General features: G+C 49.1%; 2 protein-coding genes across 4 annotated transcripts in view; one reads left to right on the top strand and one right to left on the bottom strand.

Moving 5' to 3' along the window:
• Nucleotides 1-10,423, top strand: part of KCTD6 (potassium channel tetramerization domain containing 6) — a 37,922-nt gene extending 27,499 nt beyond the window's left edge. Inside the window, exons 3-8 of one of the 3 annotated variants that reach the window (XR_009959734.1) lie at nt 1,206-1,488; nt 2,760-2,903; nt 3,417-3,516; nt 5,337-5,570; nt 6,113-6,240; nt 9,320-10,423. The gene's annotated coding sequence lies outside the window, so the exon portion shown is untranslated. Of the gene's footprint in view, nt 1-97; nt 269-1,205; nt 1,489-2,759; nt 3,517-5,336; nt 5,571-6,112; nt 6,241-9,319 lie in introns of all 3 variants that reach the window. The other 2 variants (XR_009959733.1, XR_009959732.1) reach the window with 2 other exon arrangements.
• Nucleotides 4,896-20,614, bottom strand: FAM107A (family with sequence similarity 107 member A). Its single transcript, XM_062586042.1, has 4 exons — nt 20,555-20,614; nt 11,367-11,541; nt 6,738-6,894; nt 4,896-5,889 (listed from the first exon to the last, which is right to left on the bottom strand). Exons 2-4 carry the CDS (start codon nt 11,534-11,536, stop codon nt 5,782-5,784), a joined length of 435 nt encoding a protein of 144 aa, XP_062442026.1. The 5' UTR covers nt 11,537-11,541; nt 20,555-20,614; the 3' UTR covers nt 4,896-5,781.
• Nucleotides 20,615-22,923: the final 2,309 nt, after the last annotated feature.

The following is a 22,923-nucleotide window of genomic DNA, read 5'->3' as shown; positions in this document are numbered from 1 at the left end:
GGACTGGGTTACTGAGCGGTTGGCTCTGCTACGGTGCTGTCCTGAGCTCTTTCCGTAGTTTGGGGTACTTCTCCCTCACCCAAAGCTGATTTGTCAGACAGGGAAGCGAAACACGTGGGCTTCGCCATACTGCAGAGCTGCTTCACCATGAGAAGCTGCACAAGGAGCGGGAGATGGATCAGCTAGTTTCACACAGCTGTAATTTTAAGCTTAAGCCTGAGCAAACCCAGCAGCTGTGAGGAGCGGCAATACCTCAAGGCAAGCGACTGTAAGTGCAGCGAGTACGTGTACGGGGAGCGCACAGTGCACCTATAGATTAAAGGTGCTGCCAGCGCGATGGGGTGTTGAACATGGACACGCTCCTTGGTATCCCAGGCCATATCGTGCAGCATCATGTCCTGCGGTGATTTGGGGTTGCCAGCACTTGGGAGCAAGATACCTCTTTCTGAGGTTAACCGTGGAGCTTCTGCTTGCTCTGCTCTTTTCTTTTGGCTGGTGTCAGAAGTGCTCAGCCTCGTGCATGAGCTGTATACCTAGTGGCATTTTCATACAAATGGAGTCCACATGCCTGTGGGGTGCACGTGGAGCTCACAGCATATGGTAGGAACCAACAAAATCCACCAGAGCATATGACTGAGATGTGTTGGAAGAACAGCTCTACACACTGTTGATAATTTTAGTTCAATGTTTCTCTCTACTTCCCTAAGCATGCATATCTCAGGAATCCTGTTGAAATCACAGATTTCTTATGATGGCTCTATCAGCATAAAACTAGGCAGTCGTTGGCAGTTTCAGACTTTTTTTTTTTCTTGCAACAATTTAAATGTAAAGAAATACCTAGGACAGACAGATGAGAATGTGACCTTCCCTGTGGGAATACCCAGCCATGCCCTGTCTGAGGTTACAGCTAACTTGAGGAAGAAAAGCTGAATTTGCTGTTTCTGAGACAGTAGAGAGAGAAGTAAATTAGGTAGGTTTAAAAATAAGGGTCCTGTAGTAAGCAATTGCATTGCAGCAAGCTATCTAACAGCACTTTAGGAATGAGTGCAGAGGAAAAGATAACTCAGCATGACACAGAAATTGCAAAGTTGGTACTGAAAACTCTAGAAATAAGAAGGATCCAAACAAAGGAGCAGTCTGATTACAGCCAAAGGGCAGTTTATCTTTGAAGAACAAAAATGATTGTTTCTTGCTGTCTTCCACAGAAGGCGAACTCCCGTGACATGAAAGACTAACTTTGAAATCCATGCGCTGAAGAAGGGACGTGGTTAGCGCGGCCAGTCGCAGCAGTGTAGTCCAACGAAGCCTCGCTGGCTGGGGCTGTCACAGGTTGCCAAAGCATTTTATGGTGTCTTATGCTCTGCTGCCGCCGGTCTCCCGTCCTGCTGCGCCGTCCAGCAAAGACGTGCCCCGTTGTGTGGTGTGTGCCTGGGAAGTGAGGCGGGCAATGTGTCGTGGCAGCTCTGGAGAAAGACGTGAGCTCCTACGGTAAGCTGCAGAGAGGTGGTGCAGCTCGAGAGGAGGTGTCTGGGGGGTCTGAACCTCGGCTGAAGAGCAGACTTTGGTAGCGACCTGTCTCTGTAACAGGATGAGCTGATTGCCCGAATCCGGGGCCCTAGCGTTTGGGATATGGAGGGTCTGGAGCGCAGCAGTGTGGCAACCTCAGCTGATATCCGGTGTCAAAAAGAAAAGCATCGTCTCCACCATTTTTCTGAACAGGAAGTTAATGCCCTTGGCATTAAGGATATCACTAATGAGTTGGAGAAGTTCTTTTAGTTTGCTTTTTTGCACTCAGTTTCAGTGCTGGATCTTGGATAGTGTGTGTGCGTGTGTGTGTGTGTGTGTGTGTGTGACCTGCATGTATGTGAAGCATCCTACTATAATCTTTCTTTTATTATCTGGTTGGTCTGAGTGATTTTGCTTGAATTATCACAGCTCAGATACTGTCTGTGGTAGTTGCTAAAACTGTTTTAAAATGTTTAAAAATAATAAAATGAACTCACTAGCATAAGGATTATATTTCTGTTCAAAACTGACTTTTCAAATTAATTCCAAGTGCAAGGGATTCCTTTGGCTTTGGTTTGCCCTGCTAGGTCAGTGGGCCTGTTTCACTAGGAAGAAATTTAACATACAGAGTTTCAGTAAAACAAACTTCCATGCACAGAGCCCAATCCTGCATTTGTTGTGCCCTAAAACTTTCAGTAAATTAAGACGGAGTTTGGTAACAAGCAATAGATACAACCCTGGGCACAGGAGATGAAAATGGTTTGTTGATGAGTAAGTTAACACAGTACTAATGAACAAGTCGCTGTCGAACTTCAGTGATTTTTATTTTTGATCAGTTTATTTGGCTTGTTGTCTGCTTGCATCCTTGGAGCTTTTTGCAGTTTCTTGTGGAAAACAGCAAAATATACAATCATCACTTAGTTTAATGCACACACTTCTGAAGAAATAAAAAGTGTGAGCAGTGACAGCTGAGTACAGTTGTTATATACTTATAAGTATAAACACCAACACAGTATACTACTATATATAGGATATCTACCACACAGGCAATATATGCAGTGCAAAAAAATCATGTTACAGCAATACTTTGAGAATCTCTATCTTTTGATGTGTCACATTTCTTTAGGAAAGTGGTTTAGGGACATAGGAGATAGACCCAAAATTCAAAAATTCATTTAAAAGAAAACAGCACACAAACATTTTCCCCAAATCTCTTCCTGATAATGATCCACTGATCATTTTTTTTCATTCAGATGAAATTCTTGCTGGAGTTAAATAACTCTCCTGCAGCCTCGCAGCCACAGATGTGGCCACATCAAGAAACATGAGTGTCCAGCGAAGGTTTTACAGACTCTTGGTCCAGGTCCAGCACTGGAGGTAATCTTCAGCTCACGAAGGTGAGAATGGCTGTGCTTGGAAACGATGTGATTTTTAAGCGAATGCTTCAGCAGTAAAAGCGTCGTCCCCAAAGTGCTGTCGCGGAGGGCTCGAGCCTGCAGCCCTCGCCTCGGCCACGGTCTCCCCGCGCCCGGACGCGCGCCGCTGGGCTGCTGCGGCCCCGCGGCCGCTCCGGGGCCCGGCACAGCTGCCCAGTGGTGCTCGTCCACCGCCGGGTTGGTGGGGGGTCTGCGGCGTGCGGCTGGATCCCTGGTCACAGCCCATGAGCATGATGCCGTGGTGAGCCGGAGGGATTTCTTCTGGCTGTGTGAGTCCGGCCTGAGCCGGGACAGTGAGATCGGACCCTCGGCTTCGCTTGTGGGCCATCAGCTGAAAACGTACTAGCAGACGCTCCTGAGCGCTTGCAGATGGGGTTTGCATGCTGCCGTGCTCCGTGCACCTTGATTCTTTTCAGATCATATTAGCAGATGCAGGAACGTTTACATCTGCAGCCTTTTCTTTGATCATACGAGTGCTCAGTTTACCGAGGCGTTTTGGAAAGGTTTTCCACCCAAGGACTCCCATAAACACCCCTGTCCAACACAGAGTGAGCTGCTAACACTGATTCCACTGGTAAGTAACAGCTTGTTTCTCCTGGGATTAATTTAATCTGTGGCAAAACTACGGGTTAATTTGTGCTTTTTCTTTCTTTTCTTTTTTTTTTGAGCTCTCTGATGAAGATCATTTAATCTGCACTATGATCCCTCACAACAGCCCAGCTTAGTAAATTCTATTTTGTTATTTAAATTGATGTTATTTGTGGGATATTCTATAGCATTCTTTACAGCCATATAAAATCATTCTTAGCAACACCTTTTTCTCTTGAAGAAATTTGGGTTTTTTCTCCCCTTGAAAGCCAAAGTTGCGACTTCTTCCTTGTGGGTTGAATTTTAAACTACCTGAAAAACTGCACGATTAGAAAGGACATAATAGCTCATTTTCATTTCAGATATTGTTTGACCCATAGTGACCATATGCACTGGATTTCTGAAACAAAAACTTGTTTAGGATAAGCATGATGAATATAGGGTTAAAAACTGCCACTCACTACTGCTGTGAGATGGAGCTCTCGAGATCTGAAACTGGGCTAAGGGCTTCTGCGATCTCGCTGTCGTAGCGGCCACGTAACTGCATCGCTGGGCTTGACGCTCCATTGAGTAGCTCAGATGTTTTCCTCAAGCTACCAGGTTGAGCAAGAGTCCTTGAAATGAAGTACACTGCTGGACTGGAGGGACTGGAGAATAAATTAGTAAGCTTTTAATTAACAAAGATGTGGTAAATTCCCAGTTTCCCTTTATTCACATATGGATCCCAAGGAGATATGGAGAGTAGATATTGTTTAATCAGGTATTACCTTCCCAGCTGGCTGTGTCCACTGAGTTTTGCTGTTTAAGAACCAGTTTTCAAAGGCAGCTGGTAAGTTATGTTGTCTAGGATTTATACCAGGGCTGATGCGAGAAACAAAAAGCTGAGATATTCCTGAAGAAGTTTTAGCTCTAGATGAGGGCACCCCCAAGGCACAGGTGCATGTGGAGAAGAGTCCAGGAGTTTTGCAGATTTTCTACTCAGGTGTCCCATAAATGTGGTAGGCTCTGGCCATAAATGGTGCAAAGACACCATTGACCTCAGCTTTGCTCTACTAGCAGCCAGGAGACTTTCAGCTTTGCAAGGTGGCAGCCCTGACCTCTGGGAAAGAGGATAAGAAGCACTGACAAATAGTTTTGCAGCAGTATCTATGGGCTGTAGCCCCTAGCATATAAAGATGTCAGCTGTGCTCCAGGATTGGGCAAAGAGGTTGACAGGAGAGCAGCCTGATACCAGTGTGACATTACCACCCCTCCGTCAGTGAGTGTTTTTGTTTCCTGGGTTGCTAAGGCAGCACATGTCCAGCTGCTGGGTGAAGGACTTAAACTCAGTAGTTCAGGGGCAAGAAGTGGTTCATCTCTCTGCCACTCTGACCTTTCCCATCTGCATGGATCTACCACCTGGTCATTGAGCCAGTTCCATGAATACTCACATTGAAAACACTCAGCCTTTGCTTTCTGCATGTAGCATTTTCCTTTCACTTGGAGCATTTGTGGTATAGTCCAACGTATTTTTTGCCTGCACACAGAACTGGCTAATTCACTGTATTCAAACAGGTTTGAAACTTGGTTGAACTGATGCTTGTGAAGAACTGTGGCACCGTATCTGCCAATACTGAATGGGTGTAGGGACACAGAGGTTGATATTTCTAACAGTTTAATAATAGCGATGTGCTGCTGAGATGCACAACATCCATGAGGCTTGACTTGCGTAGTGGTACAATACCTGTAACCCGTGGCAAAGCCATTGTGGTCACCTGGGCTGTTCTCAGTGATAACAAGATTGCCCCTTTCGGTTGTCACATAAAGGTTTCCACGAGGCTCTTCAGAGCTGCAGCTGCCCTCCTGCTACCCTGCGCTCAGCAAGTCCTCCTCTGGTCTGAGGCAGGAATCTCCCAGCCTGTGGCAATGCTCATCCCTCCGCAGGCTTCTCTGGCTTAAACATGCACTGTTGTCTCAAGAGTCACCAAGAGCTAGCTGGAGGTTAGCGTGCACCCACAGTTTGGGGGGAAAGTGACATCATTTCTCTCTGCATCTTCTCATGTGAGTATTTCTTCTAGTGAATACTGCACCTTTTCTGTTATGATACCTTCCTGGGATGCGAAAACTTTTTTTATGCATTCTACTGGAGCAAGCGTTAGTAACAGTAAATAGCCCCAAAGATACGGTTGTGAACATTCACCATGTACAGAGATGTCAGCATGCATGTGTTAGCGCCATCCTCGGTACGATCCCTTTTGAGGTTTGGCAGAAGCTACACTGCTTTCTCTTCCCCGCTCACTGTCGACGTTCTTCTCAGGTTTTCTTTGACTTTAATGAATTCTGGTGCATGGTCGTCTTGCTTCTCTTGCTCTTTCTCCAGCTGAAATGCAAACAGTCACCATTATCTGTGCCCACTCAAGGATAAGAGCGCAATTCATTAACTATGTTCAAATGGTGGGTTTCATAAATGCTCAGGGTCCAGTTACTATTGCCCAGAACTGAATGACTGTGTAAGTCACGTGTTGACTCGTTCTGTTTTTCACTCTTAGTGTGTTTTTTTTTTTTTTTTTTTTGACCCACTGATTATTTGTTCTTTTCTCCAGTGGAAAAGGTGGAGAGTGCTCCTCACTCCAGAACTGGCATGGAAGAAGGGAGGAGGTTTGAATCCTTCCAAGGAAAGGAGGCCTGTGAGCCTGGGAAATGCTCTTAACCATTAGGTTATCATCTAAAGGTTGTACTGCCTCTCTTCTATATTCAGAGTCTTTATGGATCTATCCCTAAACAACCTTTATCCATATTCCTGATTTTTCTCTGAGTGTTGGGCTTTGATTTTTCAGGTGGTCTTAGCTGAATTGATATTGTTGCAAGGGACCTCCTGTGCTATTAAATACACCCATTTTATCTGTTTCGAGTGCAAATGTTGGCAAATGGTATGGGGAATTACTTTATTTTCAAAAGACGCAAGTTAACTTGCCCACCCTGCATGTCACCCCACCTCCCTGCTTGCTGACCCCTGGTCTGCTCTGGCTGAGGAACTCTTCCCCCAGCAACGCCCCAGTATGGTTTTGGCCAGGATACCTGTTAGGGACTATGTTCCATGGCTCCCATTTTATGCAAGGGTAGCAAAGCCATGCTTTGAGTTGAGCCTCACCATACCCATCTCCCCTCTGGTCTGTTCCTTGTATGGGGGTTAGGATAACCTGGGGACGCCTGAAAACACAGTTCTACCTGATCCAGCCTCTGGTGCCTCTTTAAGAGCTCTTTTTCAAAAGGCGACTGCAACTTCTTTGCCTCTTCCTCTTCCTTCTTCTGTCTGATGAGCTGGTTTCGCCGTTGGTGCTCAAGCACCCGCTGCAGCTCTGGCTTGCTCTCCACTCCTAAGCCTCTGTGGATAAAAAGCAGATATATTAGTGCCAGAGCACCTTCACCCTGCTGTGTAGCCACCAAAAGGCTGTCCTCAGCATTAAATGGAAACGTGGGGACTCGGGCCACAAGTGGGTCTGCAAGGGTTTGAGCATTTTGTGGGGAGCCTGTGCCTCGGCAGCCACGGCTGCTGCCCTGCAGCGTTGGAAGTTTTGTGAACCCTGTTCCCTGGGCTGCTGCAGCTTTCTTTCTTGGGAATGGAAATGGCACCATCCCTTGCCTCTTGCCATGACCAGTTTTAATTATTTCAGCAGCAGCTGCTTCAGCTGCATTTAGGGAATATTTTTTTCCCACCAGCAGGGGTAGTCGTTGAACTGCAATAATTGTCCTGGCAGTTCATTTCCTCCCTGTGGCATCCAGATTTGCTTCAGAGCTGAAGATTAGAGTGAACACCCTGTTGACACAGAGAGTTTGGGTTATAGGCCAAAATGAAAGGTCATTTTCTCCCAGACGCAAGAGCATTTGCTGATGAAGGAGACACCTGGCTCCCATTCAGCCCTGTCAATGCATCTTAAAATGGGACTGCTAAAATCCTGTTTTGTTAGGGGTAGGATCACTGGAAAGGAGGCGCTGCAAGGACATGTTAATACACTTCAGGCATAAATATGCGGCAAAGTGCTGAAGGAAGTCCTCTGAGCAAACTTCATAAACCTACACTTCAAGTGTTGACATGTCTGAATTTAAACATTAAGATTTACTTTTTGCAAATGACCTGGCCACTGTCCTAGCAGCTGCTGCTCTCCTGAGAACAAGGAAGTAGATAAGCATGTGTAGGAATAGATGTTAATGTGGAACAAGTCCAGATGTGCTTGGCGTGGGTCGTGGGATGGTTCCCACCCTTCTAAGATATGGGTTCAATGGTCCTCTGTGCCAAAAGGAATCAACCTCCTGTAAAATTCATAAACTTCCTGGCTTAAATCACTGAAACTGGTGACTCTCTGTCCCTCTGTGAATCCTAACCAGAGAGGCAAAACCCTGAAACTTCAAAGTCTAACATTTGCTGAAGTCGGAGGAGATCTTATTCTAACTGCAGAGTTTTGTATATCTGGAGAAAATATAATAAAAAAGTGGTTGAGGTTGTATTTACACGTGATGTCTTCTGCTGGGCTCTGCTGACAATAGCAACTGGCACGTAAATAATCTTGCAGAAAAACAGAGAACTGAAATAGGAATTGTGCATTCTACCAGAAGTAATTGACTGAAGTTGTATTTTTTAAGGAAAATAAGTTGAAGACTTCATAAGTGTCATGCATGAGGAAGGACTGGAGCCTGACCACTTCTGTGGGCTGGATTTAATACCATTTCAATCAATGGGCTGAGGCTATTTTACATTCCAAGGAAATACTCTGAGCACAGATAACCTGTATTCACAGGACAGAGCCTGTAAAACGTGGGCTATTCTGTGTTCCTCTGCAGGAAGATCGCTCTCGAGGCGAGGAGATGAGTTCCCCTGTCTCAGGGATGAAGGCTTGCCAGGGTGTGTGGCCATGCTTGGCAGGGTGGGAAGGCTGGGGACACCACCTCTTGGAAGGGGACCTGGTCTTGCAGTGAGGTCCATGTCTGAGATCCCTGCAGCCAGATGAAGAAACCTGGGTGGGGTGAGTGGGCATCCATCACAGGCCTTGCTAGCAACGCAAAACTTCTTGGTGTTGGAAGGTTTCTACTGACCGAAGGCTGGCTAGTTTTTAACAAGGTTAACAGAAAGCAGAGACCTCCAGCCTTGTGGACTTTGTAGCTTTTTTGGCAAGATGTCAGGCACTGAGGTAGTACCTAACATTGTTAGAAATTTAATTGGCAGACAGGAGAGGGAAATATTCTCCAGATGTAGCAAACCACTGCACTGTTGCAACATGGCTGGGGGACCAAGGTCCTTGGATGCTTCCAGTACCTGCGTTTGGCATTGCTTCCCATGGTCGCCTCTTTTCTCGTTTTATAGCAGGACAAAATTCACAGTAGCATAAGCAAAGTTAGCAGGAGGATTGGCAGGAGAGCTTTTATGATGTTTTTTTAAGCCAGAAGGAACTCAGATGTTACAGAGATGCTGCTTCCAAAGCCTGAGAGAAAGTAAATGGCTTCCAGGAGACACTGCTTGTAATGTTGCCTTTGGATTTGTTACTGTTCTTTGATTTAATTGGCCTGTGCAGTTAGTACCCAGAGGTGTCAGCTAGGATAAGGGGTTTGTTGCACAAGCCGCTCACTTGAGCTGCTCCTGGGTTCTGCTTATGGGGAAAAAACAACAGCAAAGCTGAAACAAGAGCAAGCCATAGGTCCCTCTCTCTCCTCTTCCCCTTCTCTCCCTCTATAGTAACATATAGCAGGAGGCAAAAATGTTGCTTTTGACAGTGATTTGCAGGATGTTTACAACTGCTGTTCCTCCTTCCATTTAGGATATCCGTGTCAGCTTGGTGGCTTTTGTGGACCGGCTCTGACAAACGCTGACAGCGTTTGATTGTCTTGGAACCCAGAGACACCAGAAGAGACTATTAAAATTGATCTAAATCTGACAAGGCTCCAAACCTAAGCTGGATGATTAAAAGGTTTAATCGCTTCCTGTTTTTAAATAAGAAAAAAAAAAGAATAAAAAAAGGGGTAAATATTTGGTTAAAGATCCAACAGCAAGCAACCAGCAAAGGTAGATTCCTGTTTGCAGTAGGCTTTGTTTTACGTATTTGTTGAAAAATATTTGGGAGACCCGAACATGAGCACATTTAAATTGGTTTCCGCAACCAGTGTTTCTCTCTGAGATGTACAGGACTAAAAGGAGAGGGTTGAGGAGATGGCAGGATGGTTATAGTGGAGCTGCCTTCTGCCAGTGTCTGACGGGAAACGTGGATATAATATAGTGGTGGGCGTAGGACTCAAACAGCAAACGATGGTGCACTTCAGTATTTGCCAGCTTGCACTGCTTGGTGCCCTGAGGGCTGTACCCTGTCTATCCTGTCACATTATCCTGCTCATCCCCTTGCTGTCCTGCCCCACCGTTTAGCTGAGCACCTCCAGGACCGCCCTACTGCAAGGGCAGTTGTTGCTGTCCCACATCCTGTTGACACCAGTCTCTGCTCCACCTTGAGCCTGACCAACCAACCTTATCTGACAGCCACAAGCTTTTGGCAAACAACAGCTCATGTTTCCTTGTTCATCTCTACTGTTTAAGTTGCAATGGTTTTTCATGCTTTGTTCCCTTGTGATTGTGGTTACACGGGAATTACATTCTGGGAGATCAAGGCCAAGGTGTGGTGAGCCTTTAGCTGAGCAGCATCACTAGGCAGGATATGGTCACTATTAAACCAGAAAGTTTTAAAAATATCCATCTGGGACAGTTAACTCCACCTCAGTAGTGGGGGGCTGGGGTGGCTGAGGCATGGTAATTTTGTGTTTCCATGGCTCTGTGAGCTCCAGAATCAGTCAGACCTGAGCCCAGCCGATGTCCGTATTAATTGAGGCAGCCACTGGCAGGCTTGGCTGCTTGCTGGGTATGGCTCGTCCTTGTGACGACTTAGTCCTCTCCAGGAGTCTCTGCTCCTTTTAATTAGACAGACAAAGTGTGGTCATGTCAGAGTATTTCTAAGTATTCAGCAAGCTTCTGTAAAAAGCCACAGATTTCTTGCTGTGCTAAAAAAAAAAAAAAAAAGGCTTGACTTTTTTTCCCCCCTTCACTGATGTTCAGGCATTTCATTTGCTGTAAAGTAATGATGCAGATATAGGTCCTCAGTCCCTGTCATCATAATCTTGATGCCATATTTGTATCCCCAAAGAGTTAAACTGGCGTGACAGGATGGGAAATCAGGAATGCAAATTTTAGCTTTATCTTTACCTTAGGAGCAGTTTGATTTTTATGGAAATAGGGATTAGCCTTTTCCCTGTATGTGTGATCTCCCACTGATGCTATCGCAGCTCCATCCAGCTTGCCCCTCGTACTGCCTCTGGATTGACCCCAAAGCCTTAAAGCACATGGGAATGCAGCACATTGGGATGGACTTGGCAAGCCTCTTCACGTGAGTCACGGAGATGGAGAGATCAGGACAAGGGAGGGAGCCTTCATACGACACTGAGAAGGGGACAGCGGGGATGCCTTGCGTGCAGAGATCTCGGCCCAGGTATTTGCAGCGTCCAGAGCTTGTGGCTCGTGGTGTGGAGAAATAGTGAGCAGCTCCAGAAAGGACTTGACAATGCCTCAGGATGGCAGAGGCTTCCAGTCTTTTTCTTTCTTTCTTTCTTTTCTTTTTTTTTTTTTTTTTTCATGGAAAAAAAATGTTGCTCAAAGAAAAGAGAAAAGGGGCTACAGCAAGTTTTATCCTGTGTCTGTAAGTGGAGGGATTTATCGTGTCCTAACTCGCAAGCTGTCTCTGGCCATTCAGCAGCATCTGGCTGACGAGCTCAGACTGCTCAGCACCTCGCAGACCACTTCGGTGGCAGGTGGGGGCCTCCTCTTACCTTTTGTGGTTCATCAGCAGCTCTCTGTGCAGCTCTTGGTGACTCTTTGAGGCTTTTACAGGATTTAGGAGCTTTTTAGGTTTGATAAGATCCGGGTTCCCATCTATGTAGTCTGGATGAGTCAGGATATTCCCACTGTCTGGTTGTTCCCTCTGTACTTCGGTGTACATCGATGCTGAAAGAAAAGAGAGATGTTTGCACTAAAACTCGAAACAACCGCTGATTTGGACTGCGCTGAGCAGCTGCCTGGGTTGACCTGGCCGATGCTGTCAGTGCCCTAGCACGGCAACGGGGGTGCGAGGATATGAGAGGATTTCAGAAACACGGGCCCAAGGAAGTACTTCTACATAGTACATAATGTATCTATATAGAGACCAATTGCAGATGCAGTTATCCAAAATTTCTTGTCAATGTATGGCTTTGCTGATATCCTACTGGCCTGATATTCAGGATCCAGCCCAGTGCCAAGGAAAGCATAATTCGTATATGCGGTATGTGATCATGCTGTAGCAATTTTGTATGTTCTGCATGTAAGAACAAAGGTCTGCTATTTCTTGTAACGGCGGCTTGGATTTCAGGCAAACCACAAGGCTGTTGATATTTTCCAAATGTTCTCCATTTCTCCAGTACAAACACACACACACACACACACACACACACACACACACACACACGCACAAAGCAAGTGGAAAGCACACGTTACAAGACAAAATACATGCAGTGTACTGTGTCATTAAGTGTAAAGTGCATTTGGGCAGACTATAATTATGCCAGTGTGCAGTCTAATCAGGCGCCTAGAAAAAGCAATTTATTCCTAACTACTCACTTGAAAAATTTGGAATTTGACCAGTATGAACAAAAGTCCTGGGAAAAGCGTGTAGGCAGCTCCACCTCTGTAAACGTCTCACCATTATAATATTTTGAGAAGACTAGTGTGAAGTTATATGGGTTGGTGGAGCAGCAAGGAAAACTTGTTTGGTAGTGTTGCCTTTCTCCCTTATTGTAGTCTTATGTATAAAAACCTTTTAAAAGAGAAATCAATAGATAAAGCAAGAGCAAGCAGGTTAGGGTCGGTCTTTCTTAGTCAGCAAGTACTTACCCAGTGTAAAGTGGGTTGCAATCAAACAGAATTGGGTAAGAAAGAATACTGCCGAAGAAACGATTCAATACCAAACAACTTCTTTTTGAATGTTAATGCGGCCAGTGCCTTACTGCTTTGGGAACAAGTTTAAACAAATCAGAGCCTATTACCGGAGTGTAATTGGCGGGAGTTTGGTACAAATTTAAAGGAAGCCGGAACCAGTGATTCCTTGTATCAAGTTATTTTCCTCTAGGATGATATGTCGCTGTTGGCCCTCGAGAATTGGGGACAGGCTGGCTCGTGCCCTTGCGGGGCCAGACTGCACAGGCTCAGATGGCTCAGGTTCTTCAGTGCATGCATCGAAGAACAGCCAAGGGTTAACATAAAACAACTTTTTTTGGCCAAGTTTCGTTAAATGAAAACTAAATTTCAAACAATGAGAAAACACAACAAACTTTCACCGAGGTAAAATTGCCTTTTTTTTTCCCTCCTATTTCCTTTCTTGAGGATCTTTTTTTGTAGGAGAAAAGTAGGAGAAAAGGCAGAGGAAAGACAAGAAAGGGAGGTGTAAAAGCAAAGGTTTGTTTGGGTGGGAATGAAATGGATGAACTCCCATTTCAAATGGCAAAGCAATGTGTTCCTTGTTCCTCAAACAAGAGAGTTTCTCCCTGGAGTAACACTGAAAAATATCAGATCTCTTAAACAGAAAATACCATTTCTGGACAGCTGTGCTAAAAGAATGGCTTTAGTGTCACCGATTCAGCCTGTCGCCCCTTTCTCAGTCCCTTTGCCATCATTTAGAAGAGAGCTACCCTACCCCGCATTTGGTTTGCGTGATGGCACAAAATCCTGTCACACTGGTTATGCATCGTTTTGGGGTGGAAGCAGCCAGCGAACCAGCAGCTCCAACGTGGCCAAGCCTGGAGGTTTTGAACAGGCTAATGTGGTTATTCGCAGCAGCATGTAGCAATCCAACATTGCATGACCAAGGCTTGGAAAATAGAAGCAATTTATCAGTCTATTTACTGAAGACGGAGAGGGAACTTTCCCCTGAAGCTAGCACAAATGCCAAAAATGCTGGGAAGGGAGGAGTGGGAGGAACTGAAATGCACTGGGAGCATTTCTGGCCAGGTGGCTGTTAGATCAGCACGGACAAGTCCTCACGATGGCTGTAATTCGCCTGAGCAGGACCCAGCAGGTAGCTTTTAGCTTCATTTTCACTGTGCCAGATCTGTCCTGGGGTGTGCAGATACCCTCAATGAGGTTCTTACTTCCAGTGGATATCTGTGCTGCTGCTGCCCCCCAGGTCAAGCGCCACGGGTACCTGGGCTGCTGCCCAGGCACAAGGTCAAAGCACTGACCTTGTCCCAGAAAATGACTGGAAGGAGCCTTGAGCCTAGTTACAAACAGCATTTTATATCTTCAGAGGACCTTAATCTGTCACAATTCAAGAAATATCTTCATTTGCATTGAGCATAAAAAGAAAAATAGGAATATAAAAGCATTAGTGCTCCTGAAACACAGCTTAGGGTTATGCTGGGAGTAAGGACAGGGCATCCTTTCTTCTGCAGTTTGGTGGATAGAGACCCAATGCAAAATGTTTCTAGTGGAGTAGATCTATCATCTTCAAGACCTGATGTAATTCATATCCATGTATTGAGGAGATAGACTGCTATCAGGCTGCTTTTTGTCATTATTTATAGCACTGGAGCTGTAAATCAAGCCAGGTCTCTGCGATGGATTTACAGCAGGATGCCTGGTTTTGCATGATGCAGCTGTAGATCAATGAACAAGGTTCTGCTCTGGCACTTCCTTGGCCACCAGCATAAATCAGCAAAAGGTAGTAGACATTTTTATACTGCTCTTGGCAAGATATAAACAAAAACTACATGTGCATTTTAACACCTTCTGCTGTGCTCAGAAAGTCGGCGTGACCTTTCAAATGGAACTGGTTTGCACTGTTGTTTAAAAGGCAGCGTGCTTGTTTTTAAAATGCTTTCCCTTTCCTCATTTCTAAAAGTCTGAGGCTTTCTAAGAAAGGTATGTTTCTGGGTCACTTTTCTATATGTCAGAAGCAAGACTGCCTGGATGAGCAGGCCAAGGCCACAGGCACTGGCAGGTATTCGGACTTCACACCCCACATGACTCATCTCCCAAGCGAAGCTGCAAAACGAGCTCCCAGCCTTGCTCTGTTATCTAGGAGACCTCACAGGAAATATTTAGCATTTGACTCTTTTTTTTTTCCCCAGTCCTGCCCCAGCACGTACAAGTGGCTGGAGGAGAAAAATGACTTTTTAAAATCTGTTCTGATTTAACTTGGAGCCCCAAATCCTGCTTAGACTTCCTAGAAACCCTTACACATCTGCCCCCACTTTGTGAGATTTGCGATGAAATCACAAGTCTGCAATCCTGGCAAAACCCATTTCCGCTTCCCATTACACTTTGCCCAGTCTCTTGGGAAATGGAACATTGAGCATCTTTGAAAACCTGAACATAGTAAATAACTGTAAATAAATAACAAATGAGAATAATTCACTACACCCTACTAGGAATGTAAAACGTGGTGTGGTGCTGGGGAAGCCGAGTGGCTTTTGTCTTAGTCTCCTAAATCCCAAACAGACCTGCCGGCCCTTGGGGTGCTCTCGAGTCCCTGCCCAGGGTCAGGCAGGGAGATGGGGGCTCAGCTGTGTTTCCCTTTGCTGCTGCTGCTACATTTTGGAGATACCCTTCACAGAGCATTTATTTAGGATTAATTGCCCTGTCCCTATGTGGCGGGCAGCCTCGCAAGCCCCTCCGTGTTGCCAGCAGCCCCTGGTGCTGCTCGCTGTGCCCTGCTGTCGGCTGCCTCTGGTTTCCTTGTTTGCTGTCCCGCTGGGATGAAAATAATCCCCAGGAATGTTAAGGGGATTAACGGCCCCGGAAAGGGCAGGTAGCTGGAGGGGTGCGTGGTCTGGTTGCAGCTGGCTGCCTGGCTTCAGCAGGGGTGGGGGGAAACAAGAAAGAGATGGAAAAAAAAAATTAATCTGGAGCTGTCATGTTTAAAAAGCTTTAGGGCAGGGGTCTGGGCTCCTGCCCAGCACCTGGGGATTTGCAGTGTTTTAGGAGAATGGAGGGTGTAGCAGGACATCGGGGTTCAGGCACTTTTTGCAGGTTTTCACGTGAGATTCCTTCCCTGCTGCCAGCTGTCCCCTGTCCGTCTCTTCAGCCTCCCCACCACGGGGTCCCAGGCCCTTGAACGTGGCTTTGGGGTGAGCCTGCATAGCGGGTAGCAAGCACGTCTCCTTCCCCTTGACTTCTGTTTTGCCAAAGCACCGCCAAGCTCTGCTCGCTCATCCTCCCCCCCGCAACAGGCCCTCGCTCCGTCCCCTTGCGCGTCCTGCGGTCCTTTTCTGCGCCGGCTGCAAGCGGAGTTTCCCCGTGTTCAGCACCGTGTGCAACCCCGTGCTGAGGCGCTACTTCTCTGTGCAATGCTGTACGACTGGTTTCCAGAAGGTTTAACTTGCAAAACCACTGATGTTATCTTCTGCAGCACAGGTTGGTGTTTAATTTTAGCTGGAATCTATAAAATAAATATTGTTTGCAGTCTCTTGCTTCTAGTGTCTGTACTATTTGAGCACTGATTTTCTGATTAGACCATCTACGGAGAAGTTTTTCAATATGGGTAAATAGCTAGAAAAGGACCAAACTGCTCTTTCTCAAGTATTTTATGGGATCACTTTCTGGGCAGAGAATGTCATTGGCATAAAAACAGGCAGAAGGCATTATTCTGAGAAGGGGATCCAGCATCAGGTGATATCACTGTTCATTATTTTGTGAGACCCCCTACTTTTCTGAATGTTTGGGGTTTATTTGTAAAAATGTATTTTTCAAAGAACCAAGTTCAGGACACATGCAGAAAATAATGCTGAAAGAAGCTGGGTCCTTACCTGGTCCCGCAGGTAAGGAAACTGCAAAATAACATACTTAGCATGAGGCATCAAAGCTAGCCCAAAGGTATTTACACAAGTAATCTGAGCCTGTGAAATAACTTGAGTTTATGATATGTACAGCTGAAACAGTGGGAAAACTTCCTTTTTTTTTTTTTTTTTTTTTTTTTTTTTTTTTTTTTTCCTGGAATTTTTTAACCTATCCAAGGATTTGACATTTCTGTTCTGAACTGAAGCTGCGTTGTGTCTGCCAAAGTGTGAGTACTGAGTGCACCAGCTCTTCGTGGCGCCTCCAGTGCCCAGCTCTGCTCCTCCCAAAGCCTCGTCTCGGCCTGGCTTAGCACCTTGTTCGCTGGCAAGGCGAAGCAGACTTTCTGCGTGTTGTTGGAATCACGGTAGGAACATCAGAGCAGAGCACTTTGTGACACCATCTGGGAGAAGCTTTATAAATGGGGGAAAAACTAGAAATAGTTTGGATGAGCCAATGCTAGAAATAAATACAGTACAAGGAAGATGCTTGACCTTGATTCAGAGGCACAAAGATCTTATTTCTTCATCTTCCCCTTAGGAAGGCTCCAGGTGTGCGGGACTGTCCTCACCCACGCTGCAAGGGCTTTATGCATTAGCATTAGCTTGTGAGCAGATGGCAGTAACTCTTGGGAGCCCAGGATCTTTGCGCTAGGCTCGGTTGTTTAAACACTAGGATAGTGGCCGTACACGCTCACTTCCAGTTGTTACCTAGAAGTTAACCTGTTCTTTTTAGAGCGTGGACGTCCAGCACCTTCACGTTAGAAAAAGAGAAGGGGAAAAAAGTGATTTGCGTGTGCAGTGCCAGGGGCCCTACAGGTGAGACTTCTAATGTTCTCACGCTAGAAGTTCATAAATCTTGGTGGAAAGACGAAAGCCTGTCGGCGAGAGGAGCCAGCTGATGTTTTGGACTCCATGCACTAGGTGCAGTAACGTCCACCGCAGCACTCTGCAGTTGTGTTGCTGTGAGAGAAGGCAACCCTTGGTCCGCTGGGAGAGTTCCTGACGTGCTCTGTGCTTTAATACTCAACAAACATTTTTCAAACAATAACTATATTTTCCACCGTCTAAAATGGAACTGGAGTTAGGCCCTACTGCTTGTCCCAGTGCAGCGTAATGACAGAAGAGGTTATGCTGTATGTTAAGCTACAGAAAAGAGTTAAGATGAAGGTTCATCTTTAACTTTGGATTCTTGAGTTCTTGATATTTGCTAATTTGCACAATTTTCCTAAAATTTGTACATGGTATTTTAGAATTACAGAATAACTGAGGCTGGAAGGGACCTCTGGAGATCCTCTAGTCCAAGCCCCTGCTCAAAACAGGGCCAACTTAGATCAAGTTTTTCAGACCTTGTCCAGCTGAGTGCTGAAAACCTCCTGGCATGAAGGGTCAGCAATTATTTTAGTGCATTTCTGAAACAGGAATGTATTGGAAATGCTCAGGTGCAGGCTGTGGTGTATCTCAGCATCCTGTACGCGAGTCGTGCAGAAACCCAAGAGAGGCAGTACATAACCCATAGGAGACCGCTTGCACTTTTACCTGCCGGTTATTCTGGAGTCGTCTTGCACAGCTTGATTCCTTTTACATCCCTGGGTGTATCCTACACATGTAGCCTTGACATTTCTCAGGCCTTTAGGGGAGATTTATGTAACATTTTCGATCGTATCGAGCAACCTGGCACATCAGCTTGTCGATGGTGGATGCTGATGCAGAGACTTTGGCAAGGTGAAGCACTGGACAAAGGCAGTTGTTTTGACTCTTGTTCTAAAATCACAACTTAAGGAAGGGAAATATTAATTTGTTGTAAATCTAGTAAGTTTTTCTGCCTTATAATCCTCATAGCAGTGCCAGGGAAGGAGGCTGTTAGGATATACTGAGCTAGCTGTGCTGAAATCATCTGATGTTGCTGCCAGCTGAACATCTCCTGTGCACATTTACAGATGAGAAAAAACACAGTGGGGTTTTGATGGTCTTGCAAATCTGGGAAACTTGGTTCATTTGCTGGACTAGGGGCTCTCTCCCGCATTGCTGTGGGGCCACAGGACAGTGAAAATTGAGGTCTCTGCTCCTCAAAGGTTTGCGCGGCGCGGTGAGCCTGGCTTGCCATGCTGCCCGCCCTGCGCGAGGCTCTGCCTCCGGGCGGACGAGCGATGTGGTTCTGGGCTGCTCTGATCCCCCAGGTCAGGACATTTGCTTTCCAAAGCCGTTTCCTGCACAGTTGGTAGGCTCAGAGAAGAACGAGGTACCAAAGTGCCGTCGTTACTGGGTGAGAAGCGGCTGCTGCTGCAATTGGGGACGAGCTTTTGGGTTTGCTGAAACCTTTAGACAGGCGAATTCCCCCAGTCAAGGCTGCAAAATGCATCTTAAAGCAACAACTAATCTGCAAAAAAGGAGCCCAGCCAGAACAAAATACCAGTCGTTCCTTCACGTTAGCTTAATGACTGCAGTGGCTTACTGCCTTGGCGATGGGTAATAATAATAATAATAATAATAATACCGGTGCGGCGAGCCCAAAGATTGGCAGATGCTACTTCGTCATTATTTCCTTTGCTCGCCCTGCACAGCGCGGCCGGCGGTGTCGCCCGGCGCTCGGACGGGCGCTGCGGAGGGAAGGGCGAGCGCGGGACCGCTGCCCGCTGTTCATCGATAGCGCTGAATAATTCAGCGAGCCTAATTGTAGCGCTCGTAATGCAGCGGGGCTGGTGTAACTCGAGGCGGCCGCCGCGGCTCGCGGGGCGCCGAGGCCGAGCCGCGGGCAGCCTGCGGGGCGCCGCGGCCGCGCTCGGGGCGAGAAGGCGGAAAGCAAAGGGGCAGCGCCGCTTCAGCAGCGAGGGGCCCCTTAGGGAGGGCGATCGTTTGCAGGCTTTTTTCCCCCCGGTTGCCCCGATTCCCGCGCGGCTGCGGCGAGCGCCGGGGGCTTTCCGGTGGGACGGGCTGTCCCCCACCCTCGCCGGCCGGCCGCCCGCTGCCTCTGGCTTCCCCCTTTCCGCGAAGCACTTGTGCGTGTCGGTGCCGCCCCCCCCCCCCCCCCCAGTCCAGCCAGTTCTCCCTACCAGTATGGCCAGCGCTCCCTGCTCCTCCCAGCAGCGCTGCGGCGCGGGGCTCAGCGCGGCCGCGGCGCCCGCCGAAGCCGCCCGAGGTTGCGGAGCCTGGAGGCCCGCGGAGCCTCGGGGAAGGCGAAATCCAGCCCGGGTTCGGGGCGGCCGAGCTGCCGGTGGGCAGCGGGGCTCCGCGCCGCGCTGGCCGAGCGCGCGAACGCTTGTGCGGGTCGGCGGCGCCAGCAGGGTCCCGGCTTTCGGGAAGCAGCAGAGATTGATTTTGCTGGTTAATAATTCCATTTACATGCGTCAGACTGCGATAAGGCAGGACGGCAGGCCTGGGATCCCGCGCTCTGTTAACGATTAACAAGGGATATCAGCCAGGCGCCTTTTGGAAACGGCGTGGGGAACAGCTTATTTCCTTTCTGTTAAGCGGTGACAGATGCTTAGCAATCTTTTTGATAATCACAAACTTACTTTTAATACATCATCAAATATTTGCTCTGGGCATTGGCCAGGGTACGATAGAGGCACGGCGCTGCAATCATTAATGAATGTTTTAAGGTAGCTCGGAGGTATTTGGTTGAGGGGAAAAAAAAAAAAAAAAAAAGAAAGAAAAAAGGAGAGCCTCTCTCAAGGTGCATTGCCGGGGTTGTATCAGCGATGGTGCCCGTGTGGCGCGGTCCTTTCCAAGAGGATCGTGCGGCCGGGCGCACGCGGGGCCCCTTTGGAGAGGCAGAGACGGAGGAGCTGCCGCCCCCGAGCCGGGCACCGAGCTGCCGAAGCGCCAAAGGAAAACAAAAACCAGCCTCTCTCGAGTAACGCGGCTTGGGGCTGGCTCTGAAGTGCCCCTGGGGCGCGAAAGCCGCCGCGGGGCAGAGCAAGGCGCTGGCCCGGGGCTTACCTGCTCCGGGCAGCGCGGCCCCCGGGGACGGCCGGGGGTCCCGGGCGGCCCGCTCGCCCCGCCAGCCCGGCCGCCTCCCCCGCAGCTCGCCGCCTCCTGCCGGGCCCGCTCAGCCGGAGCGGGGGGCACGGGGGGTCCCGGGGCGCCCGCCGCCCTCGCGCCCTCCCCGCCGCTCTCGCCACCCCCGCGGCTCCCCGACGCCGCGCCGGCACCTCGCTCCCCGTCGGCTCGTCGCTGGGCGATGGTTTCCCACGACTGGCAAAAAAAAAAAAAAAAAAAAAAAAAAAATCGTGTGTTTGGTTTGGTTTTGTTTTGTTTTCCGGAGGCGCCGGAGCAGCCGCTCGCCGCTGGCGGAGGGGACGCGGCCCCGCTCCCGGGATCGCTCCTAAACGCGCCTTAAACGCAGAAATCAGAGCGCCCCGGAGGAAGCCGCACGCCCACTCGCTGTAGCAACCGCCGCGCCGGCAAAACCCGGCGCCAGGGCAACCGCTCCCGCTGCCGGGATGACGCCTCGGCGTGCTGCGACGGCCCCGCGCGCGCGAGACGCCCGCCCGGCCCGGGACGGGGACGGGGACGGGGACGGGGATGGGGACGGGGACGGCGCCCGCCCTGCCACCCCCCGCGCCCGCCGAGGAGCTGCCTCGGGTGCTGCCGGCTCTGCTCAACCCGGCACCGGCCTGGGGAAACGGGGGCCAGCGCTCGGCGCCGGGGCGCGAGCTGCTGGGCACTCACCCGAGCCGCCGCTCGCCGCCTTCCCGCGTCTGCTCTGGCACGTGGGCTGAAGGGAATATCCTTTCTGGAAGAAAAGGAAGGAGGGAGAAGTGGAGGGGGCCCGAGCGCGGGAAGCTCGGCCCCGAGGGGCCCCAGCAGGTCGGGAGAAGCCGGGCCCGAAGGGCGGCCGCCTTGCAGGCGCGCGGGGGCGTATCGCCTCTTCAGCGACCGGCAGCAGCCCTCCAAGCGGCACCTGAACGCGAGGGAGACGTGTCAAAGGCTCTGACATGCACGACTGAACTTGCTTTGAGCTCCCGAGCGTGGTTACGGCTGGGAGATGCAAGAGCGGAGAAGAGCTATGATCCCTCAGGGCCTGCGTTAGGCTGAGTAAAATAAATGAGAAAATGGCAAGCTAAACGTCATGGACGTACTTCTGCCCGGTGCACATCGTAGTGCGTGAGCAGCTCTCGCGCTTGGGGTCTTCTCTGCTGCGAGGTGGGTTTTGGGGGGGTGTAAGAACTCCTCAAACCCAGGGCGGGGGGGTTGACAGCAAAGCTGGTTTTCTAGGAGTAATTTGAATGACAATTCATGTTGGTATCTAAATTAGTAAGCAATCTCAACCTGTGCGCCTGAGTCTTTGGGGTTAACAAAAAGCCTTTGCATTTCTCCGGGCCTCCCTGGAGGTTACGGTGTCAAGGCAGCCAGTTGCTAGGTGACATTTATCTCCAGTGGCTCCTTCAGATGGTGAGTTGCAGGGCTGGCAAACTGTCCCCGTATTCCTTCCACAATGTCCTCGTGTCCCAGGACGAGGTGATACGGCGCGAGCTCACCCCATGGGACCTTCAGGACCCCTTGTTGTGTGTCCTGTGCCCACATGGCCCAGCCACCATTGCTTTGAAAGCTGCAGAGGTCCTACAGGTGGCTGTGGTAACCCCAGGCTCTTTGGCACCGAGGATATAGTGGTGACTGGGGATATACTGGTAACTGGTGGGCAGCCTGGGAGAGTGGTGGCAAGGGTGAAACCAGGCAGCCCTTGAACAGAAATGAGATCGATCTTGGGATCTAGACTATGACGTTGCCTCCAGATGTGAAGTACGCACGACTGCAACGCCTAAAACACTAACCCGAACGTGAGGTGGGATGGCAGGAAGGAGGTCTTGTTTGGAAGTGTCACCCTGGGCCCGGGGAGCCCCCGCGCTGGGAGCTGGCAGCAGAGCCACAGCATGGCTCCCTGTCACACCCCCCAGCCCGGCTCTCCAGCCCGCTAACGGTGGCGCACGGCTGCCGAGGGCTCATTTCTACGGCGCTGTGAGGAGGTGACATGGTTTTTTCATTCAGTGTAAAGACAAAACAGAGCTGTGCTGAGTGATGCACCGAAGGTGGAAGCGGTGAGCAGCTGTACGGTTAAATGCTGGGAAGAGGAAGGTGGCAGTTTGCCGCGTGCTCGTTACTGGGGCGGTTCGTTAGATTGTCTTATTACTTGCTGAGTTACTTTGTTAGTGGTGTTGGCTGCTGGCTGTAATTTGTCTAGCCGATTGCTGTGGCACCGAGAGCTTCCTTGTACAGGCATCCCTCTTGCGTCCACTTACATTGAAAAAGAAAACAGCCATATCAAGCAAATGCCCAGCAGAAACGCTGGCTTTTCAGTGCTCGCGTAACGCAAGCTGCCTGCCGTGCCCGCGGCGACGGCGGTAACGCCGCAGACGGGCCACGCTCGCTGTCGTAGGGCTGCGTCGCGGAGGAGTCTCCCCGCGAGCTGTGACCCACGCGGCGCGCGGCCCGTCCTCCGTCCAGCCCTGCCCGCCGGCATCTCTGGCACGCGTCCGGTCTCGGCGCTTGGCGACCCTGGGAAGCGCGGGCGGGCAGCGAG

Source organism: Rhea pennata, chromosome 12, assembly GCF_028389875.1.
Source record: "Rhea pennata isolate bPtePen1 chromosome 12, bPtePen1.pri, whole genome shotgun sequence".
NCBI classification, from domain to species: Eukaryota; Metazoa; Chordata; class Aves; order Rheiformes; family Rheidae; genus Rhea; species Rhea pennata.
This window is presented reverse-complemented; position numbering and strand designations above follow the sequence as displayed.